Genomic DNA, 25,134 nt, shown 5'->3' on the forward strand with positions numbered 1-25,134 from the left:
AGACCAGATGCATCTCCCTTTGGTTTTTTAAGAACTTCCTTCACTAACTCACTTACCCACGATAGAAAGAATGACCACAACACAGTCAAAGATGTTCCAGCCATTGGTGAAGTAGTAATGTCGCAGGGCTGTGAGCTTGAGGACAAACTCTGAGGTGAAGAGCACAATGAAGATGAAGTTGACCCAGTAAAGAATGTTCTCCGTCTCGTCGGACTGGTCGTCGGTCTCCACCATCATGGTGACCATGTTGAGGCAGATCAGGATCATGATGGAAATGTCAAACACTTGCTGAGTTACAAAATCAAAGACCATCCCTTGAATCTTGTTCTGCAGAGAACGGGAAAAGAACATGGTAAGAATACGGCATCGTCAACATCACCAGTGCACATGATTACCGGTCCTGCTCTGAGATGTCAGTGGTACCTGTGGTCTGGGAATGGGCTTCTGGGGTTTCTTTGAGCCCAACTTTTTCATGGCGTTGTAGTATTTTTTCTGTTCTTCTGTCATGAAGATGTCCTGACCCCCAAAGTATAGAGACAAGCAACAGTTTGGTTACAACCCAGAAAACCTGTCAAAATGCTGCATAAGCACGACCATCACAGGGTTATCATAAAAGCAGCTGAAAGCCTTATGAATGTATATTTACACTTGCATTTTAAGACGTCCTTGACATCCATATTTGCCATCAACATAATACATCTCATTTACTTCTGTTGTGTCTATTGCTTAAGAAAGTAAAAAGTCTAAGTGTAATAGCAGTATCAGTGTAACCCGTCTGGTTATTTCAAATGGACACTGCAAAAGGACTGCATAACCCATTCACACACACACACACACACACACACACACACACACACTGATGACAGAGGCTTCCATACAATGTGCCAACCTGCACATCAGGGACAGTTTGGGGTTCAGTGTCTTTCTCAAGAACACACTTCAACAGGGTCAGGAGGAGCCAAACTTGAGCCAGCAACTTACTGGTTACCTGATAACTTCTCTATCTCCTGAGCTTCTAAGATTCAATTTAGAGACACAAAGAGCCTTATCTTTTTCTTCTGTTGATTGAAGTTGTCGATGATGACACCAATGAAGAGGTTAAGGGTGAAGAAGGAACCGAAGATGATGAAGATGACAAAGTAGATGTACATGTAGATGTTGTCCTCGTATAGTGGCTGATCTTCCACCTGGTGGAGAGGTTGGACAAAATGCAGATCAAAACAAATCAGAGACAATAACGAGAATCATCAGAGGCATCCCAGACACATCGCTGTTCTAACACTGATATTGACAAACATAGGATACCTATTATGGTCTAGGTCAGTATCTTAGTGAAAATGCGCAAACATTTACTGCTAATTGTATTTAAAGTAACTCTGCACTCCTCAGAGTTCTCACCCTTCTTGAGTCCACAGCAGCATACATGATATCCATCCAGCCCTTGAATGTAGCCTGAGACACAGCAGATTTGACATTATCAGACATGTTATTTTTAGAACACAGCTATTAGCGTAGCAATGCGATTATCATTCATATGGCCAACCTTCCGAAGAGTTGGAACCTATTAGAAGGATATACAATGACAAAATGTGATGAAAACATGAAAATGTCTGAAGGTCAGAAGAGTATGCTAACCACTTGGAGCAGCGCCAAGTAGCCAGCGCCCACGTTGTCAAAGTTGATCTTCACGTTCTTCCAGCGCACCTCCGAGTAGTTGGCGTTGATGAGGGCAAAGCACTCTGTTTTGTTGTTGACCACGTCCAGCTCAAAGAGCTGCTCGGACGTCTGGTTGAAGCAGAAGTAGTACTTGCCCGCAAACAGGTTGACGCCCATGATACTGAAAATCAGCCAAAAGATGAGGCACACCAGCAACACATTCATGATGGAGGGAATGGCACCCACCAAGGCGTTGACTACCACCTAGACCAGAGGAGAGACAGGGCAGACGCGAGTGAGCTCCTGCCTTGAAGCCACCTCGACTCATACAGCACAATCACACATACACACCCACTCAGTGCAGCTGTATACCTGTAGGACACCGCTCTAGTCCCTGCCGTCCCATATGGAAAAGATATGGAAAAAACTTATATGCCAGCAATGCGTTTTATATACAAAACTTGTGTGATTTACTCTTGAAAGTGGCCCCTTTCTCGTTTTCCTCATACAACGTCATACTATATATAGTCCTTACAGGTTACAATGTTTTATATGTTTCAGGTTACACAGATTTAGCAAGGATCTTATAATGGTTTCACTGGCATATAAAAGAGTAAATCAAACAAGTTTTGTATATAAAACACAATGCTGGCATATACGTTTTTTCTATATCTTTTCCATATGGGGTGCTACTCTTCGTAGGATATGAAGTGGGGGAAAATACCAATACTACCAAACTGTTTTTGTTTTGTTTATGTAGAATTTTGCTATGTGTTTTGCTATGTATTTAACTATACGGTATCGAGTGATTCATTAAAGTTGGTGGGTCCCTAGTGCGGAAATGTAAGTGCACTATGAATAGTGGTGTGAGATTAGATATGAAATAGTTATGCATATTGCATATTGTGAGTTGTCAGTGAGCACATATACACCAGGTTTGCTGTTGAGCAGTTCCTCTAATTGATCGGAACTGAAAAGCATGTTGATCAAGCAGGTATACAGCATACACTCAACATTGTCATTCACATCAATCTAACCTAACAATCCTCCCCACTTCCCCAAACCCCCACAAAACCACACCCACTAATGAGCCCACACACTCCCCTCCACAGTACAATACATATAAGCTATCGGGGACATTAGTGATGGATCCCAACCCCAATCCCTTTGGCCCTGTACGTGGTCACCCTTGAATTCCCCCCACCCCACCCCACCCCCCACCCATTACTTCTCACTTCCCTCCCCACAGTGTTAAGATCCCATCGTCCACTGCTTAGCATCGAGCTCAGCGCCTAGCTGTCCGCTCACTGAGAGTGTCAGACAGGCCCACCAGCAGCTCTCAGGCAGACAGCTGGACATGCATGCCTTTTACAGACTCGTGGAGCCATATTCCCTCCTTAAGACAGACGCACACAGAGCAAGCCGCTCTGGAACAGCGTTCCCTTGGCATGGGCACTGGCTAGGCACGGTTTGGCTTGCTACTGACTCAGTACTGACTAGGTCACATAGACCGACTATCTGTGTATGTCTATTATCTTATTTTTACAGTAAACTTAGTTACAGGACAACTCCAGTCTAAGACCAACCTAGGTTCTATTTTGGATGAGTGTAAACCTTCATTGGGAACCAAACGACATCAATCAGAGTAGTCAACATTGACTATGCATTTACAACAAAATAGCATATTGCAATAACCTTGGGGGCAAACTCGCTATGTCAAAGTACATCTCTACTTTAGACTGTGGATAGGGTCTCTGCAGACAAACCAAATTAATTTGAACTTTGTAAGTGTACAGAAAGGGTCTGAAAAAGGACTGTTGTTCTTACACCGGAGCTGTCCTTTAACTTGACTCACTACATAGAATTGAAGGCTATCATTTGGAGACTACATACAAATATTCTATAAGGGAACCATTTAAATAGCTCACCCATAAAGCCATCAAGGATGAGCCATCAAGGTTAACCGTATTACATACAAATCAGCAAACCTTGGCTGAATTGTACCCTAGAAGTAATTACTCTATCCCCAGCCACACGGGAGGTGTAATAGCCGTATATTCTGCATTACAGCAATTGTAAAAAAAAATGCACTATGACAGCGATGACTGAGCAGTGTTCTCCCATAGAGGGAAAAGAGCTAATATCTCAAATCTGATAAGAAGTGCACTTGCCAAGAGAAGCCGTCTTACTACTTTTTGCACATGGACAATGATCTACATTTGAGAGACTGAACAGACAAATGCTAAAGATGTGTATACTCAAAGAGAGGGAAAATGGCTGTCAAAAGTGCATACTGTGCATTGGCAATTGAAGAGTACATGCATACTGTATTACATGGCATTGTTGTGCAATCTCAAAAACCGTTAAAATAAGTAAACAAATCGATGTAGAGACACTGACACAGAGAGATCAGAGGATCCTGAACAAGATGTTGGCATATTAAATACACATAAAAGGAGCATGGGCTTTATCTTTTTACATGTAGATTTGTTCCACGCTGGTGTGAAAGCCCTAGTATTTGTTGCTTCAAGTCAAATTTCTTTGTCAAAATTTTTAATTTTTGATCAACTTTGTGTTAATTTTCACTCAAAGTTTCTCAAAATACATGATAATCAACAACACTAGCAAAGCCACCCCTCTGGTCGTGTGTCTCCTTGTCGATTTATTTATTCATATTTAACTCATTTTCTTTTCCAAGTCAAACAGAATGGCAGACAGTTTGATGAACATAGGCATTAACTAATGTTAACTCTTCCGAGCTTCCTCTTTTTTCATGGCCTCTATTTTCATGGCCAAGTCAGACCCCTGTAAGTTCAATTCCTCAAAGGGAGATCCTACTTTATTTTTCTGACTACTTCTTACAGACTTAAAAAAAATCACAACATGTATTTGTAATTGTGTTGCATGCAACAGTGAAGTTCAATTACATAACATCTATGGGTTCCTTTTCGATAGCCTCCAGAGGGATTATGCAAAGGGCAATGCATTACAGAAGCATGCTTACATTAGCTAACCAACACTAGCATGCTACACTACCAATACATATTTAAAATAATGTTAAAATAATTAGATACTTCTGCATTCTCCTCACCTAGGTACTCCAGGGGCAGAAATAAACTTAAACTGAATTCACTCTCACAACATTCAAAATTACCTTCCTATCAGAAAAGACCTCTAAAGGGCAAACAGACAAAAAAAAAAAACTAAAGCTACTTCCTGATTAGTAATCTAATCTGGTGGCTCATGCCCCAGAGCCCCGACTGATCTGTCATTTTTGGGAACTGGACGATATTCTGGTGGACATCACCCTGGTGATGAGGTTAGTGTTACAGCACATTATCTGAGACTCCTCCCACCCCCCTCTCTCCTCTGAGGCTCTGATCAATCCCTTAGCTCAATAATAAATAAACAACACTGCCTCCTGGCCTCTCCTCCTCCAGGGTCCTGCCTATAGCTACTGTCGTGCCATGACGTGAATACAATAATGCCTTTGGGTGAGCAGGCAACATTTGCACATTTCCTAAGCTTCTGCCTTCTTTTAAGACTTCAAGTCCTCTCTTGCGCCGATTAATCATGAAAATGGCCATTTGCTGTGCTGTTCGCACACGGATGGTCTACTGTGGTTTTGGACAGAACACCATGTTCACGTCTGGAGATCAGAGCCAGCCCTTCTTTCGCCAATCAGCTGGGAGTAAAGTGACCAAAAAATGTAGAAGACGTCTTTTCTAGCAGAAGCTTAGCAAATATCTTCCCCCGACATCCACAGTGATGTGCGAGGGGTGGTGGTTTCAGTTGCTTATTAATCTTTATTGAGTTCCTTGTGCAGATCCTGGACAAGCAAGAGAGAGTGCAGTGAGGCTCCAGCTGGTTGGCCCAGCAGCGCTGGTAGGGCCAGTGCAGAGCCAAATGGGCTGAGGACAGTGGTGAGATGGAGGGAGAGAGGAGGGCGAGGAAGAAGGAGGGAGGGAGGGAGGGAGGGAGGGAGAAGAGGATGGGGGGGTGCTGCACTGAGCTGCAGATGTGGGTTGGAGGCTGGGGAGGGGTGGAGAGGCAGGGGGGGATCGGGTCGGTGGGTGGGTAGGTGAAGGAGAGAAGCTCAAAACTAGAGGACAAGGCAACCAGTCCACGAGAAGAAGAAAAAGAGGTAGAGGAGAGGGGGGGAGCTGGAGGTGACAACAACCAGGCGCAAGCGCTAACAACCACCAGAGCAGGGGGCCAAGGGAGAGAGACGGGGACTGGGCAGAGATGGGCCTGGAGACGGGTCAGCTCGCTCAGAAAGCCAAAGAGCTCGAGACGAATTTGCTTTCAAATGTCCAGCCAAGACGACTGAATCATCTCTCTCTCTCAAAAAAAAAGAAGGAAGGGGGAAATAGGGCTGCTGTGAAGAGGGGCTGCTGAGCTAACAGTGTATGAGAAGACGGCTACATCATAGACTTGTCAGCCTTCCTCAGCACAGACGCTGTCAGCTTCGGGGAGTGAAAGGAGAGTCATCTCCGGTAAAGGCTGATGACGCAGGACAGTCACCCGCATGACTAAGGCAAACAAGCCTCGACCCAAATCTCGAGGCCCTTCCAAATTCTTTCTAAAATGCATAGATTCTCTAATAGAGTCACACACACACACACACACACACACACACAAAAAAAATCAAAGCTACAGAAAAAGCTGGTTTCCAGTCATCTTGCCCTGTGTTTGGTGTGAGTCTAGCTAGAGGTTAGGGGTGGGGGTGGGGTGCAGAAGAGAGGTGTGATGGTGTGTTTTTGCCGCTGGTTGTTCTCTTTGAGGGGATGCGTTGAGGGGAGGGGGGAAATGAGGACGGGAAGGGGGGGGGGGGGGGGGTGTCAAATGGAGGGAAGGGGGCTCTCGATTAAAAGCAGAGGTTGCGAATCAGGCCAGATGAGCAGCCAATCGCAGGCCAGATGCTCCATGGAGATGGCAAGGGGATCACATGGCGCTGAGTGGGATTTTTGACATTCACTACTCCATTGGTTCTCAATAAGTTCTCTTTTCTCTTCAAGGTCTTTATCCAATTACTCATGTCCAATTCACTTTTCATGTGATGAGGCAGCTTTTCACATGTACAGATTCCTTTTTTTTTTTTTAGCCGTATCATATATGCAGTGGTAACCACTGGTAACTAGATTCACCAGTCACCGTCACATTGTCTCTGGAAATCTGGGAAATGCTTTTGCCTTTGGTACAGTAGCCTAGCTATATGTACCTTTTTTTTTTTGGAGCTGCATCATGACTTATATTGATTTGACTTGTGAAATAAGCAGAGATTCATAATTGATATGTAATTAAAGGAGTGATATCTCGTCTCAGGTTTTGCTGTTTTTAAAAAAATCCCCCAGGGTGAATAGAAATATATATGGATATATATTTTTTTTGTGGTTTTGTTTTTCTTTTGCTGTTCTCTTGATCAGTTCTAGCATGCTTAAACTGTTCAATGGGCATGCAGAAGGACCAGCTGCTTTAGCTTAGGATCTTACCCTCATCCCTTCAAAACGTGACAAGGCTCTGAGGGGCCTGAGGGCCCTTAGTGTCCTGAGTGATTTAATGGGCCCTAGATCGGAGTACCCCAGGGCATTAGCTATAAGGCTGACTATAGACACCTACACAGAAACAGAGAAGCAAAAGAGGTTCCAGATTGTTAGACGGGGAAAAGGACACTCTCTTGGGGAAGAGAGGGCCCTAGAATTGGCGCAATTGTTGGATTACACACACACACACACACACACATACATACATACATACTCTCACACGCACGCATATACACACACACACACAAAGATTTTATTTTCTGTGTACAGTATATACATATATAATATAGCATTTATATATGTATATAGCTATATCCCAGGAGAGAAAGAAGCATGTTTAGTATGGGTTACGGGAGCATAGGGTTCGGAGACGTAGCAGGATACCTCCCCCCACCCCCAAGGTTAAACTTCTCTATTATTTGAGAGGCTGAGGGGAAAGGGGGGGGAGTTCCTGGCGAGTCCTCGCTGTGCCTGTGAAGAGACCAGTAGTTGAGAGAAAAATAAGGTGAAGAGAGAGGAGCAGCATAAGACTCACACAAGATGGGGAAGGTAGACGGACAAAAAGCGCGTCACGTGGCAAGTTTCAGGGTGCAAAAACCCAGGAAAGGGGCAGAAAGGGAGGTAGGGAGGGGTCTAAGGGTACACAGTACGGTTTCCCTGCAGACGTGGATCAAACCCCAACAGACTACAAGAACCTTACCCTGGCCCTTCTAACATTGTCTCTCCATGTCGTTCTCGGCTGAAGCATAAAATCCCATTTAATTTTTTAGACAGACAAACTAATGGCACCTACGGAAAAGAATACAGGTGAACATGTACATGTATGCCATGTTACCAATAACAACCAATCATTGCTTTTGTTTTCATCATAATCAAATGGAAGTGTCACAATAACACAGCAACATTACAGTACAGATTGGGGGAGTGGAAGGGAAGGTGATCGGCTAGTCACTTGTACTGGACGGCACTGAAAGGACAGAATCACATCAGAGGACCTCGAGCCCTGCTCAGCCCCACAGCACTAGCCCATAACTAAGAGGGCACTGGGCACTCCCACAATAGTCAGCCACAGCCAGAGTCTAGCAAAGGACTAAAACATGTAGAAGAAATTGATTCAAGAATTAAGTGTAAGTAAAATCGAAGGGTTAGAACAGTGTGGCAGAATATAGTGTAAAACTACTGGCTAAATGTGTAATATTTATGGCAAGCTGGATGGGGGCCACTAAAATGTTTTTTGAAAGAATACGTGCTGTGTTTGATATCTATAAGAGTTGTAGTGTGCCAATACAATGGGACCTGAGTGGCCAATGGGACTGAGGGCTGGGCTTTAGGTCCTTACTGCACACAGGGATATAAAACAGATCTTCAACCAGCCACTGACAGACTCAGTAAAAATACACCGGCAAAGTAGTACACAACACCCAAAGCAGACCAACTCACAGAGGGGGGAGTCTACGGAAGGCGAAAGTTTTATGGTGATGGGATCACTATCCAAACGATGGCATTTGAGTCTTTGGCCATTTGGATGCAAATTCTGCCAAAAGTCACAGTGTGAAGTTCCGTAACATTTTTATTATTTATTTCTATTTTTGTCCATTACAAAATGAGCTTGAATAATAATATATATTATATATAATAATAATTAACATTTGTTAGTAGGCTTCAAATGAAGTCAAATTGAATGTTAAGTTAAATGTGGGCAGGGGGGGCAGAGAGTGTTAAAATGGACTATAAAATGCATCCTCTGAGACTCTGTCTCTTGATCCAAAAACTTGAATCTGAGCCCAGCTGGGTTGTGGGCCAAAAAGCTCAAATCCTCGGCCACTCTCCCCCCGGGAGATGGTGGGGGGGAGAGTGTGAATAAAGCTTTCACCTCACTCTACGGTCACACTTCTGTGGGGATATGGTCACCTTCAGCCTGAGTGTCTGAGGGCCTGAGAAGGCCCAGAGTGAGCCGGCCGGCCGGCCGCCGTGGACGCCTCAGCGCGGCCCCCCCTTCACTCACCGCTCACCGCCCGCCCGCGCTCACAGCTCTGCAAGGTAAGGTTCAATGACTTATGGGTGGCGGTGATCTGAATGAGGACAAAAACAAAAACAGAAAAGCAAAGAACAGAAATTCAACTCCCGCCCGCCTCCCACAAAACCAAAAAACAGAAGGAAACACAGAAAAGCGAAAAATGTGCATGAAAGCAACTGTGATGCAAAAGCCCAACACACGGGTCCCACTCATACACACTGCGCTAGTTGTCTTCGCTAAGATAAACTGACCAAGGGGGGCTCATCTCTTGCCTGAGATAACATAGTGGGGACATTTCATTAGTATACTGGGGTCTCACCGTCTCAGGAGTCAGGATCATCTTGTTGACTATTCCCAATAACCTCAGATGAGGATATACAGTAGTGAGACAGGGTTAACTTAGTTCACAGATTAACTATCTGTACCGTCATAGCTGTTGTACTGAAGGTCTTTAACAACCATCGTTATGCATATCTGAGATATCTCACATTATTCCTTAGTATTGCTCAATGCATTTAACATTTTGTTGTGTTGTTTTGATGTTTTACAGAGCCTCTGTACACCCTAGCTAAAGTTCCCTAATATATACATTATACTCATGCTATAAGTGTTCTGCCATAGGAATCAACTATCAGCACTCACTCACTGGGCAAACACACAGAGCAGAATCAAAAGGAGCCAAAAAATGACAATGAGAGAATCAGAAATATAAACCATGTGAAGAATGTGACGCAAACACACACACATATCACTGGACCGACAGCAACATGGATCCACGCACACACACACACACACACAGACATCGATATTAGTGATGCATGCTGGTCTATGATGGCGGCCCCTATACCCTAAGCCCCTCCTGATTGGACACTGTAAGAGGCGTGACGACACGGGACAGCAGAAGCCACAGGCCACATACGGGACACACAGGAGCCAGTGCTCCCCAGAGAGAGAGAGAGAGAGAGAGAGAGAGAGAGAGAGAGGGAGAGAGAGGGAGGGAGAGAGAGAGGGAAAGAGCAAGGGAGAGAGAGGGAGAGAGAGAGGGAAAAGAGAGAGGGAAGGGGAGAATGAAAGACAGAGAGAGAGATATAATGAAAGAGAGAGAGAGAGAGACAGAAGGAGAGAGGGAGAAAGATAAAGACAGAGAGAGAATGAAAGAGAAAGAGACAGGGAGAGAGAGGGAGAGAGAGAGAGAGCGATAAAGAGAGAAGGAGAGAGAGGGAAAGAGCAAGGGAGGGAGGGAGGGAGAGAGGGAAGGAGAGAATGAAAGACAGAGAGAGAGAGGGAGAGAGAGAGAGAAGGAGAGAGGGAGAAAGATAAAGACAGAGAGAGAATGAAAGAGAGAGACAGGGAGAGAGAGAGGGAGAGAGAGAGAGAGCGACAACCACGGGACAGAGAGGAGTGCAGTACAGGGAGGAGAGAGAGGCGATGCCAGGACCACAACTCACCGTCCGCCGCCCATGTCCTTCAACATCACAACACCTCCGCTCTCACACCTCACACACTCTGGAGGTAAGAGCAGGTGTCACACTTTTAAAGGAAGAGCCGGGGCTGGGGGGGGGGGGGAAGATGTCGGGTGGGGGATCGGGGCACGGGGAGATGAGGTTTCACACGGTTCCAAACACATACACAGTGCAAATTGCAGCTTGGGAAATGTAGTTTGTACCCCCTCCTTAACTAATGTTAGGAGTGTTAGTCTAGCACCAACTAAAGGCACCACAGTGAGTGCAGGACTGCATATCCCAGAAGTCCTAGGGCTCTGCCTGCAGGTCAGGAGCAGGACTACAGGGGGAAGTAGCGTTTCAACATGTCTTACAATTTAAGGTGTATTTCTAGCTCACATTCAGTTCTAGGAATGTGAGGAAATTAGTCATCTATATTACAGTAGGTCTCCAGAACCCAGTGAAGGGAAAAGTTGCATATAAATGGCCTGTATGTACTGTAGGTAGGTATTAGGCCAGAGGGAGATTACTGATCGTATTGACTTCTTCATGGATAAATAAGTAATAGTGATATTAATGGTGAATTGTAAATGACAGCATGTACAGTAAACGTTAGCAGGAGGGTAAGTGTGTGTGTGTGTTAGAATCAGTGTGTCTGTTGAGCATGTCAGTGTGAATGGAGATCTGCCTCCTCTCTCGACATGCGTCTCAGCTCTGCAGCATGTGTAGGGTTCAGCTGAAAGTCAGTTAGCTCAGGGACAAGGTCAAAGCACACACACGTACACATACACCACGTACAGTACACACATGTAGTACACACAACAGCAGTAGTCAAATCTCTCCAATAACGAGGCTGTCGCCATCAAAACGGTTTCCCACAAGGGAGCCACACTCACGAAAACATTGCTCTGGGTCCCTCACGGAGAAGCTGACTTCCAAGCGTTCGCTTCAGCATCAACCCCCCCCCCCCCCCCTTGAGTACTGCTTGATGTGATCAATTAATCATATTCTTTTACTTTTAAGGGGGGAAAACAACTCTTAGTTTATACAGAGGCCAGGGCATGTTGATATGGGGCTACAAGCAGCACTCTGCAATGGTAATAATGACTCCACTAAAGCAAGGGCACTTGGAAGCTCGCTCACAGTGAGGGTAGAGAATGAGAACCAGTTTGACATAGACAAGGCATCATACATACATACATCTCACATACAGCACATACATACGTCATATGTCATACACGCCAAGTAAGACAGGTCAGAAAACCAGCACAGAGTAAACACATGTTCCTCAGGGGCATGAGCATTGCTTGAATGCATATTGTATCGAGTATCAATAAGCCGTGTTATTGATAGAAAGGTTCTCGAGTGGGCTGCCATTTTACAGTTGCGGCACCACTGGCATCACATGGGAGTCTGTGGCCGGGGTCAGTGACTAAAATAGCAAAGTCGGCATGTATTTAAAGCATACAGTATCCTTTGCTGGACACACAATTCCTTGCTGGTCACAGATCAGTGAGCCATGAAGAATCTGGAGGTGACCGTTTAGCAGAGGAATTGTGTGTCTGTCATTCAAGCAGCTCTTTTTCTTCAACGTGAACATTAATACGGAGATTGTCTCACGGTAGTGCAAGGGTGAGGGGTGGTTATTTCAGGAGAGGACATTTAGACTCAGGGGAGCATTCTTCAAATGGTTCAACTCCCATTTCCATTAGAATTGGTGTGCATCAGCGACTGCAGCAGACTATATGGCTTAGGCTTTTTTAAAAATTGACATCTCTCACCCATGCAAACCTTGACACTATTGCAACATTCTAAACTGTCACTCTAAAACTAACCCAAAACTGTCACACCTTGTTGAGGAGCATAAAAGAAATTATGCCTGGAACCACTCACAGACTACTGTTACACAAACCATGGCCAGAAAGAATTTGAGTGGAAGTATGCTCTATACGTGCTTTACCACTTAAACTGACATCTGAGAGGCTCTATTTGATGTGTTCTATTTCTAAAAAAGCATTCAGAAACATTTAAAGCCATCAATCATTTTCAGGCAAAAATGTATCTGTCTAAAATGTTAAAATAAGTAGAATATAAATTTAACCCTTTTTTTCTTTCTTTTTTTTTAAAATCAAAAACTGCAATGAAAATATGTCTTGGACAATAACTACAGTACAATGGTGTTCCAAAGCACACTTGTGGTGCCTGCATTCCACAGCTAAGACAGATGCCTAGTACCTGGGCTAACATACAGTAAACTGTACTGTTTACAATGAGCCCAAATCATCAACAAGGTGTACAGGAGGGTTTCTTTTCCAAACTACTGTTAAACTGCTGCTGTCCAAATCATAGGTCTATATAGACAGCGAGGAAATGGACAGGTTGACTTACATCTACGATGAAGAAGTCCAGCCAGCACCAAGCGTTGGTGAAATACTTGACAAACCCATAAGCCACCCACTTGAGCAGCATCTCCAGGATGAAGATGTAGGTGAACACTTTGTCGGCGTACTCTAGGATGACACGGATGGTCTTCCTCTGCTCGATGTACACATCCTCGAAGGCCTGAGGAACAAAAACAAGTCGACTCGTCACACACTGCAAGTGGAAGCATCTTCAAATTCTGAAGTAATGGACGCACCCTCTAATGAATAAACTAATAACATACTGTAACACATGGTGGAGAATACAGAGGGGATGACTATCTTATTACTATCTAACTATATCAAACCTACATTAAATAAGGCTAATAAATCCTTCTCCTCAGATGAGTATAGATGAAGACAAGTAGATAACAGACAGATGGCAAGATAAAAAGATATACATTTTCAGTTCATGTGTTTAATAAGCGTTGTGTCATCACATCTTTGATCTTTTAGATATCATGTACTCCAGGCTCCCTCTTTGCTGCACCAGAAATAGACTACCCCTCTATCCCGTTTGATAAATGGTACAGCCCATTAATCACGTCACCCAGAGCTGCTGTTCAGGCTCACACTCTCAGCCATCCATAATGAGGAAGATGACTGCACCGCTCTCTCAGCCAATCAGACGGCCCGTCCTCCAAAACCCCCCTCTCCCATTTAGCCTCTACCCTGCATGTCTGGGTGTGTGTGTGTGTGTGTGTGTGTGTGTGTGTGTGTGTGTGTATGTGTGTGTGTGTGTGTGTGTGTGTGACAGACAGACAGACAGACAGACACACACACACACACACACACACACACACACACACACACACACACACACACACACACACACACACACACAGACACAGACACAGACACAGACAAACACACACACACAGACAGACAGACAGACAGACAGACAGACACACACACACACACACACACACACACACACACACACACACACACACACACACACACACACACACACACACACACACACACACACACACACACACACACACACACACACACACACACACACACTTGAAATGACCCATTCAGCAGTGGGCTGACGCATACTCCAGTTTAATGTGGACAGACTGATAATGACTAAATCAGACGGCATGGAGGAAACCATTTGGCCGGGACAGCACACCGTGCCACCCAATACATCAGAGAGTTAACCGAGTGAGAGAGAGAGAGAGAAAGAGAGAAAGAGAGAGAGAGAGAGAGGATCTGAGAGGCTATATGTGTGTATTGATTTAAAGCAGTGTTTCTGAGGACACAAGACTTTATGAAGGCCACAGGGCTCTTGTAAACCCCTTTAACAGAAGTTATTGGATTATATTTTTAGAATTATAGTCAGAGTTATATTTTTAAAACTGCACCATCACTCTGTGATCAGTGGCTAGGTGTACTGTATGTATTCATGAAAGCTAACTCACCAGTGCTCCACTGCTAAGCAAGATCATGAAGATGATGAGGGTCTCAAACCAGTTGTGCTCCACAATGAGATAGCAGGTCTTCCTCAGGTACCACCAGTACTTGCCCCAGCCCTCAGTGATGGGCACATCACAGCAATGGTAACGGGCAATGCAACCTACAAAAGACAACAAATTTTTTTAGTCCCAAAACCTCAGCCTGTCATCAATAATTGAAGAGTTCAGTGATTCAAACAGTTCCAAAAGATTACAGCAATCCACTCTACGCATGGAAGGTTCTTGACCTGGTTTATGTGTGTGTTAAAATTGTTACTATTGGGCAAATATGACTTTCAGTGGTGGAATGAACATGTAAGGAGCAAAACAGGATACAACAGAAGATGTAAGGGATAATCAACGACGCGCCGTGCCTTTATAGGAAAATAATGCACGTTCGAAGTGGTAATAAGGACCCGACGCCGCAGGCGGAGGGGACTTAACACTTCGATAAGTGCATTATTTTCCTAGAAACGCACAGGGCACGGAGTTGATTATCCCGCTTATACCACTGCTACTATCATTTTCGTTTATATTGCCGCTGTCTTAGATACAACGTTGCTGTTTTTACTGTTACATTCACATTGGCGAATTAATATTCAAGTGTAATAAGACCAAAAGAAGGGAACTACTTCATAGCCGTGCGGTATATCGAAAAATAATGCACGTTCCAAATAGCGCATCACAATAGGAAATTTGACCAAGCAGTGGTATAAGCCATTACAACACAGCCGATGCAGGAAGAATTGACAAACTTTTCTTGAATTAAGTCAAATGATTTGAAAAGAAAGCGCTAGGTACAGTAAGTGTCTTTGTACTGAAAACAATACCAACTAGTTTATTTGTCTTGATATAAGATTAAAACACTTGGTTAGATTTTTATTAGACAAGCAATTTTTTTGCGGTGCAGGCACTGGACGTCTGTACCTTCTGTCCAGCAGGCGTCCGGCTCCACGTACTCCTCCACGACCTCCGCCACCACCGCCTCCTCCACATCTGGCTTAATGTCGATGGTGCTGCCCTCTGACGAGCTGGTGTCGTCCAGCTGTGCAGGCACAGACAGACCGAAGCATTACAGGCGCAGGCCCTAAAGTACGCTGGAAGAAGCGCTCAGCAGAACAGGGGCTCAATGGAGCTGCTTTAAAAGAGTCATTTAGCAGAGATTACAGAGCACGGACATCCCACTTCATTTTTCACCTCAACTAATTGGAGTTGGCATTCAATGCAAAGAAGTCATCAATCAGGATGCTAACATAACTAGTTCAACAACACTCACATTTCTAGTCGGACAAACCCCTAGATGTACTCCCTAAATGACAAAACGGAACCGTTTCGAAAGAGATGTCTTCAAATGTCTTAAAGAACTTCGATCATAACAGATTATGTAACTGTATCGATTACGCCGCCATCCTCGGCGAAGGGTTGGCGAGCCATCTGCTTTGGCGAGTGTAATAAGTTCATAAATAATATCACTGGAGGACGGCAGTGACCTTGCTGTAATTACACTTGACTGATGATCTGTCTGGGCCGCTCCCGGCCGTCTCCCGCACAGCAGGTCTATGGTAATCCATAGGTGATGGATGGCTGAGTAGCAGCACACAGGGTCCTCCCTGCACTCAGACTGGCCCTCACCAGCACCTCGGCCTCTACCTGACCATCCGCGGGACATGTGATTAGCTACAGTATGTCTGCAGATAATCAGGGAAACATCTGATTCATGGTCAAGGCTACGGTCCATGAGTCTCTCTTAAGGAGCTACAGGACTACCTTCACTTAAGGTATGCTATGCAGTTTCAGGTATTTTTGGTGACTCCATGTAGAGTCGTGATGTATTCATATTTTACCTTGCCGTTGTACATGGCCTACTTCTAATGTCTGGCAATGCTATTGTTGTGGAGGCAAAGGTCCAAAACTATGGACTATCTCCAAAGAGTTACAGTATATCTACTGACAACGTCATGTTCATGGCACTATACTCTTAGTCTTAGGGTCGGCAAGTTGCATTACATCTTGGTAGCAACCCATTACCACTATACTCTATGGCTATGCTAGGTGAACGATTCCCTTATTACAAGTGAATTACCATAAAATTGGCTTCATAGAGATTATTATTAAGGTAAAAACTTAACACATTGTACTTTTAAATTAGATCAAAAAGAAAATCCTGTAGCTAGGGAAAACACACACACACACAATAAGGCGACACATGAGTCACGAAAGCTGTTCAACATTTACAGTGCTGCTAACTCTGAACAGCACTCATGCGAAGCCTTGCTGACTGATGCTGTGCCCTCCCTCTCCTGTTTACTGTGGCACAGAAGTGAAGCATCCAGTCAGCCTGTGCTTGTGCTACTGGCCATTCACGCTCAACTGACTCTACATTCCCTATCACTCTGCATCAGCGTTCCCAACACGGGGCAATAGAGATGCACACCACCCCCCTCCCTCCCCCAACACACACGCTCACACACACACACGCTCACACACACACACACACACACACACACACACACACACACACACACACACACACACACACACACACACACACACACTCACATACATACACACACACGCTCACACACACACACACACACACACACACACACACACACACACACACACTTACATCTTTGCTGCCCTCGGCCTCCGACTCACTGCTGAAGTCCTCGGTGTTGAGGTTCTCGAAGTCGGACTCTCCCACAGCGATGGGCACGCACACGGTCAGGTTGGGGTTGTTGATGAAGGACATGTGGTCATCGTCGAAATTGTACTTGCCCACGCTGCTGCCGATGCCGCTGGTGGTGCCGTTCTGGTAGTCCGGATCGCGGAGGATGTCCACGCCCGTGTGGTTGACCATGCCGCTGATCTTCTTGTCGTACCCGTCGTCCTCGTCGGCCACCTGGCGCTTGAGGACGACCGCCACGATGTGCCGCGCCTTGACCTTGGCCCAGGCGATGCCCAGCTTCATGCGGATGACGGCCAGCTGGAGGTTGTTCATCTCGCCGTCGTCGTCGGTCGCTGCCAGGTTGTCGGCGCTGAACGAGCTCAGCAGCAAGGCAAGGAAGAGGTTCAGCACCTGGAGGAAGGCCACACCCATATAGTCAGACATGCTCACTGGGCCCCTGCATGCCTCCACAGTCTGGGCCTGTCTCTTACATATTCAATTAGAAATCATATCGTTGTGATACTACTGATTTCAACATACTGTATCTTTCAAATCCAGGCTCAAAACGCACATTTTTACATTGGCCTTCCCTGTGCTTTAATTATCTTACCCTGTTATGTCGGTAATTAAGTGTTGTCTGTTGATGTCATCTTAGCCTAAATCACTGTTCTGTATATGCATTTATTTACTTATCTATTCTATTTTTATCCTATTTTATTATTCGTTAGCTTAAGCACTATGTACAGCACTTTGGTCAGTGCGAGCTGTGGTTAAATGTGCTCTAAAAATAATATATCGCCAAATCTCCCACCTCATTATGCATGAACAAAATGCTATCACGGAGGCCCTTAAATCTCAGCATGTAGGGTTTTAGTATAAATGGTTGTCAGTGGGCTTCCTTAGTTTAGGCCTAGTTTTGGGTGTTGTGCCCTTACCACCAGATTGCCGATGACCATGACCATCATGAAGACGATGAGGCACATGGACTGGCCGGCCACCTCCATGCAGTCCCACATGGTCTCAATCCACTCGCCACACAGCACCCGGAACACGATGAGGAAGGAGTGGAAGAAGTCGTTCATGTGCCAGCGGGGCAGCTCGCAGTCCTGGGCGATCTTGCACACGCAGTCCTTGTAGTTCTTGCCGAACAGCTGCATGCCCACCACGGCGAAGATGAAGACGATGATGGCCAGCACGAGGGTCAGGTTTCCCAGGGCACCCACCGAGTTCCCGATAATCTTGATCAGCATGTTGAGTGTGGGCCACGACTTGGCCAGCTTGAACACTCTCAGCTGGAAGTGTCAGACAGGGGGGTTTGGGGCGGGGGAGGGAAATACACAATCACACATGAGTTGATTCATATTCATATTAGTGTCATTACCAAATCAATTAAATCAGCAGATGGGACAGTGGTATCCAACATCTTCAAATAAGAGGAATTAGACAGAAATCAGAGTTAGTTATAAAGAGGGAAAATGTCTAGATTGTTTACCAAACGGAATGATCGCAAGACAGACAGCCCTTCAACGTTGGCCAGACCGAGCTCCATTAAGCTCAAGCTCACAATGAAGCCGTCAAAGATGTTCCAGCCCTCCTGGAAGTAGTAGTATGGGTCCATAGCAACCAGTTTGGCAAACATTTCGGCAGTGAAAATTCCTGTAAACACCTGGAGTAGAGACAGACAAAGGAGGTTACTCTCAAAACATCTGTTATGGGAAAACAGAAGTCTGTGAAAAACAAAGCGAGGACACACAGACAACAATGCAACACGTTGTCCTTGAATAAATTAAAACTTGACAACCCTTTTTGAAAGACTGAGAAGTTATCATGGTTATACACCATTTATTATTATTATTATCATTAGAGAAACTTCCGTGCCCCAAACAGCCTTCTAGTCTGAGGTCATGGGTAGGTCGTGGGCTACTGTTTATCATCTTCCGGCTCTTAGGGCGGCTTTCCTCATGAGGCGCTTCCTGATCTAAATTGCTAAACACTCCTGTGGCGGAGAGCAGGGTGCTCTGCGAAGCTGCCTCTCTGACATGCGGGGGGGGGGCCTTCAGGGTCGCTGTCGTGATCAGCGCACACAGCAGGGGTGCGTCTGTCCTATCGGCGGCTGAAGGACGCGCTTAGTCATGCAGCCCGCCACGCCAAGGTGCCCACGGTGGCCTCGGCACAGCAAAGGGGCCTCCAGAGCCCGTGATGTCAGACAGGATGAGTCATCTTTTCTAGACCCAGCCAAGTCCCAGGGCGCAGACGAACACCGAGCAGCAACGAGTGTGTGTTTAAAAAGTACTCACTTGCCATTTGCCATATGCAATATTTTATTTTCATGACTTAAAAAATGGGGGCTGGAAACTTTTACTTAAGAGTCATTTTAAACATTCCTTTTCTTCTATATAATTATTTGGAAATGCATTGTCGTGTTGTGCTTTTCAATCTTTCATGCAACAGTTGAGAAGTGACATCACTGTCAAGACAATGTACTTTGTTAAGGGGTCATCTAAAATATACAAACCTGTTCATTTTTTACTTTAGTGCCAGCGTTGTATTCATGTCGACTGGGTAATAACTGGTTTGATTTGTTGCTTGTACAGATTGCTGCATTGATTAAACTAATTCTCAATCTACTGGCTATCAATCAAGACACTTCAACACACATACTCACACACATGCACATACAGGAGCGTACCCACATCCATACACACATACTCACACACAAACAATCAAGCCTCCGACCTATACTGTACATGCATGTACCAAACAATGTTCTATTCCATGGGTCAGAATTCTGGGCTATAGTGAAGCAGAGCAACAGACATGCTGAGCTCTGTAGCTGTGATTCAGGCACCATTTTAGAGATGCTAATCAATCAGGCGAGATGAAATATTAATGCAACCCTCCCACTAGATACCTCACTCAGACACACACACACACACACACACACACACACACACACACACACACACACACACACACACACACACACACACACACACACACACACACACACACACACACACACACACACACACACACACACACACACACACACACACACACACACACACACACACACGCACACTCCTATACCCAGAGAGAGGGAGGGAGAGAGAGAGGGAGGTATGCCACCCATCAAGGTTAAAAAGAGACGAGGATGAGAGCAGAAAGGAGAGGAGACAGAGAAAAGGAACAACATGGAGAGCTGCTAGGGAGTGAGCACTGCACACAGAGACACAGACGGAGAAATGCAAGTGAGATCTAGAGGAAAAAATAGTCCCTCCAGTCACTCGAGAGACGGTGTAAAAAAGCCTGTGTGCTGGGTGGCAGTCTCTCGGCAGAGGAAGCCTGTGTGGGGGCGGACACTCCTGAGGAAGGGGCCTTTCTCTTTTATCAACTGACAAGAGACGTCTGGATATCTTCATTAGCTGTCATTCGTTAAACTCAAAACTAAAAAAGAACAGGGGGGGAAAATATCACGACAACTCCAAGACATGCGCAGCCTCTCACCAGATTGCCCACACTGAGCACATGTTCAAACTGGGGCGTCATGGGGTAGTGCTCCATGGCCATGAAGAGGGTGTTGAGCACGATGCAGATAGTGATGGCCAGGTCCACGAACGGGTCCATCACAATCAGTAGCGTGATCCTCTTGATCTCAATCCAAATCGGACAGCATTCCCAGATCAGGAAGGTGTTGGAGAACTTGTACCAGCATGGGGGACATTTCCGCTGGGACTCCTCCAGTTCTGTAGTGGTCAATAAGATAGTAGAGAAAGAGGGAAAGAGAGAAAGAGAGAAAGAAAGACAGAAAGGAAGAAAGAAAGAAAGAAAGAAAGAGAGAGAAAGAGAGAAAGTACAAAACAAAACTGAAATCGTCTGGTCTTCTGACAACTGAACCTGATTTTCACTGGACTTCCAGACAGATTTACAATAACTACTGTAAATGGTGTTTGTTGAACGGTCCGTTCCGTCTTGGACTATCTTGGATTAAATCTCCTCATGGAGTATTTATGGTGGGGTAAGTAATAAAAGAAGAGCTCTTTTCCAAAATGTTATAAATCCATTTTTGAAAATATTAAAAAGTCATGTTATTTAATTGTGCATTTCACTTAATTTCAGATGCAGATGTTTTGTTTTGATTTAGTAAAGATAAATCAACTTAACATAATCCAATACAGTTTCACTGAAATTACTTGAAAAACAAAATAAAAAAAAATGATTTGTGAAAATGTATTAAAATGGTGGATATAGCGTTTTGGAAAAGAACTCTCCAAAAGTAAAAGCCTAGGGCCGTACCCTCCACTAGTGTGTTTGTCACCACACTCAGGACACTGTTTGCTCGTTCTTTGCGCCCACCAAATGAGGTGTTGAGTTGGTCCACAGAAACCATGAGAGAGCCAGAGAGTTTCTTCTTAATCTCCACCTCAGTAGTTGGCTGTTGGAGGGAAAAGAGAAGATCAAAAACAACCACTAACAACTGTCACAGCACCACTAGTGGTGGGAGGAGAGACTTACAACAGAGGAGCAGCAGAGAGAGGGGTTTGGTTAGCACAGCAGCAGCACATTTCTCATTAGTAAGGCTAGTTAGAATCCATCCTTAATACATGACCAATGCAAATTTACATGGAGAAACATGCAGGCTTCAGTCAAAAGAGGAGCACTGGGACAAGATGTTTGGAATAATGGTGGAGGACATCAATGTACCACTCATATACCGTTATGTGTGTCGTTATGTGTAATGGCAGATATGTGTTGAGGTAATGGTGTTGGTCACAATGCAGGACACACAGTGTTTATTCTGGAACTAGAAACTCATACGTGATGGTGGATGACACTAAGTATTTAGGTGTTGAACTTTAGGTATTGAAATGATAAAATAAATGAACAGGGGGATTTCCACACTGTTGGCAAAACATCCCATAAATCCTCTTTTCATAATACGACATGAACATAAGTACAACACTAAACTTATTCAGAATGTTGTACCTAATTATTTGCATGTCAATCCTCTGGGTAGAATGTAATATTTGCTACTGAATGGTCCAAATGATCTACGAATTGGCAATTAACATTACTTCCTATGATGTACAGTAGAGCCTCAAATTGTTATGAGCATTTTAACAATGAACATATGTCGTGCTTTTTGAAGTATAACAACTCCGACTACACTTATTGTGAGTGCTTATGACGCATTCTGAAGAGGGTGTTTATGGGACGTGTTGCTGGGTTATGTAACTGGTACAGTACAGCACCAATGTGTGTGTTTAGTTTTTTCTTGTTGATGTTAAAATGTACATCTCTCTCTTTTTTTTTTTTTTTTTTTGTCCTGAGCTCAGTGCCACATGTGCCCTGAAGCCTCCACACCTCCTCCGACCCCCGCGCACACAGCACAGGCACAGGGGGAGGGTCCAACCAGTCGACGTGCATCGGATCAGCATCGGCACCATGCACAAGAGTTAGAGAGAACAGAAAGGCAAGAGGGAGGAAGACCCCATTCACTTGGTTCCATGCTGGAGTGAGACAGACTACAACGGCTACAGAGAAGCTCCAGGTTAAGAGAGAGTGAGAGAGAGAGAGAGAGAGAGAGAGAGAGAGAGAGAGAAAGAGGGAGAGAGAGAGAGAGAGAGGAGTTAGGAAGTCAAACTACCATGCTAACTACCAGAGGGAAGAGGAGAACAGAATATTGTCGCTGGCGTTTTTTTTCAAGGTTGTTTTGTTGCTTGAAAAGAAGCCAAAAAAATATGGAAAGAGAAAGAAAAGAAAAACCAGGGAAAAGGGACAGTGAAAGGGAGATAAAGAAAAAGAACAGAGAAAGGAAGATAAAGAAGAACGGTGAAAGGGCAGAAGGGCCCTGGTTGGTTTCAAAAGACAAAAAGCTGTAGAGAGCCAGATGGCGTGACATTGGTGGGACTGATTGGATGGGTTGTCGTGCTGACAGTGGCAGGATTTAGTGAGGGGCTGCTGATGTCAGAGGGGTGGTCCCTCTCTCTGACTCCTCCCCCTCCGCTCCTCCCACCACAGATGTGGTCAAGCCAAGCGAGGAGAAGAGGAGAGAGGAGAGAGGAGAGAGGAGCAAGCCCACAGACTACCCCCACCGCCTGCACAGCACCACAGCCTGACAACATGGCTGCCAATATTTCACAAAGTCACGTCAGGGAGAGAGGGAGGTAGAAAGAGAAAGAGCAAAAGAGAAACAGAACAACATGGAGGGAGGGATGGATGGATGGATGTAGGGAGAATGAGAGATAGAGAGAGCGAGAGAAAGAGTGACAGCACAGAGCAGACTGAGGGCGGAGGGGGAATAGAATGAGATAAGGGAACAGAGAGAGAGAGAGAGAGAGAGAGAGAGACTGATGGGCAAAACCCAGTGAGCCGTTCATATATTAGCAAATTGGATTTCGCAGAGTCACCGTAAACATAAATTCAGGTCAGGGTGTGGGGTAGCAAGCAAATGAACTCTGCCGAAAATTTCTGGGTAAGGTGTGAGAAATGGATCTCATTTAAGTGTGGTGAAATGTATTCCCCACTGATAACGCGGACACACACACACACGCAGACAGAGAAATGGCCAGTGAGACAAACAGCGTGTCTGAAGTAATAGGGGTCAGACAAGGACAGTGATACAGGAGGGTGGCTGGAGTTTGTTTTCCGGAACAATTCCAGCAATGTCAGACGTTCTGCCTCACATCCAACCCAAATGCACAAAGACGTTTCCTCGCCAATAATAGCCTTTTGTTCAGCTCTCGCTGCCGAGAAATGCTAACGGTGGCCACTAATGGCCCTCCATGTGTCTCCTTGTGTTGCACATGTGCCACTGCTACGTCTGTTAGCATTAAAAGAAACGCTACAGGGATGTCTAAGCAACGTTACAGTATGTCTCCCTATGAAGGGAGAAGGGAGAAGAATCATCTATGTCCATATATAAAACGTCAATTATATATGAATGATCTCTATGTCAATGTGCTCTATAGGAGGAGAATGTGTCCATGTCTCCCGAGCTACAAATGAAGCTGTTTTCAGAATGTATAGAATGTGTGACGAGTGAACAATGGAGTGTGTTTTTTAAATCACACATCAAATTAAGAGCTAATGTCAGACTAAGCATGTGTCTGTGATCACACACACAACATGAGATCATTAAGTGATTACTTACTCTACCACATTTTACTCTTACTCTTTGATGCCATTTTTATTGAAAATACTCTATTTTCTACTATAAATTGCAGAATTAAAGCTCCTTTTCTGAAATGGGATTCATGTTAAAGGGATAGCTACGTCTTAGAGGTAGATGTTGGTATACAGCACCAGTGAAGGCAAGCGCTAAAGAACATGAAGAGGGTGAAGCAGAAGGACGGAGGAGAAGAGTGATGGAGAAGAGGAAGACATCAAGCGATTATCAGACAGACGAGAGAAAGAGAGTGAGAGGAACAAGAGCAGTGACAAGAATAATTTAGAAAGAACCCTGAGCCAAAACAACCGACGTCAAAGAAAGAGTGTAAAGAAAAAGAAGGGGGGGGTACAAGAGGGAGGGGGGGTGGGCTATCATGCCTAGACTCATCCTGTAATTGAGATTCCTTCCTTACACTGTCGTCAGTAGCTGCCTTATCTATTATCACCTCAGGCAGAAGGCGTCCGCCGGGCCCGAGGCCGATCAGGGAGACCACGCCGTTGCAGTCCACGGTGCTGTTGCGCTTGCCGTAGTTGTAGCCGCTGTAGCTGCTGCGGCGGTACGGGCTGAAGAGCGAGTTGCGGCGCTCCTCGCACTCCTCCACCGTGCTGTGCTCGTCGTCGGCGAACTCGTTCTCCGAGCCGGCGTCCTTGCCGCGCTTGAAGCTGAAGATGCTGCTCTTGCTGTTGTGGCGCGACAGGAACGGGGAGCCGGGGATGCTGAGCAGAGACTGTGGAGGAGAGAGGGAGAGAAAGAG

The 25,134-nt window shown here is 45.2% G+C and overlaps 1 protein-coding gene across 1 annotated transcript in view; it reads right to left on the minus strand.

Annotated features, from left to right (window-relative positions):
- The window catches only part of scn8aa (sodium channel, voltage gated, type VIII, alpha subunit a), a 56,806-nt gene that overhangs the window by 5,867 nt on the left and 25,805 nt on the right, over positions 1-25,134 (minus strand). The window contains exons 12-26 of the mRNA XM_062541277.1: positions 24,826-25,107; positions 21,506-21,644; positions 20,717-20,955; positions 18,702-18,875; positions 18,145-18,501; positions 17,165-17,620; positions 15,469-15,586; positions 14,509-14,663; positions 13,047-13,220; positions 7,149-7,271; positions 1,636-1,920; positions 1,399-1,452; positions 1,050-1,187; positions 424-528; positions 57-327 (exon numbers count right to left, since the gene is read on the minus strand). Of these exons, the coding sequence (XP_062397261.1) occupies positions 57-327; positions 424-528; positions 1,050-1,187; positions 1,399-1,452; positions 1,636-1,920; positions 7,149-7,271; positions 13,047-13,220; positions 14,509-14,663; positions 15,469-15,586; positions 17,165-17,620; positions 18,145-18,501; positions 18,702-18,875; positions 20,717-20,955; positions 21,506-21,644; positions 24,826-25,107 (3,070 nt within the window). The remainder of the gene's footprint in view (positions 1-56; positions 328-423; positions 529-1,049; positions 1,188-1,398; positions 1,453-1,635; positions 1,921-7,148; positions 7,272-13,046; positions 13,221-14,508; positions 14,664-15,468; positions 15,587-17,164; positions 17,621-18,144; positions 18,502-18,701; positions 18,876-20,716; positions 20,956-21,505; positions 21,645-24,825; positions 25,108-25,134) is intronic.

The sequence above is a fragment of the Sardina pilchardus genome, chromosome 7 (genome assembly GCF_963854185.1).
Source record: "Sardina pilchardus chromosome 7, fSarPil1.1, whole genome shotgun sequence".
NCBI classification, from domain to species: Eukaryota; Metazoa; Chordata; class Actinopteri; order Clupeiformes; family Clupeidae; genus Sardina; species Sardina pilchardus.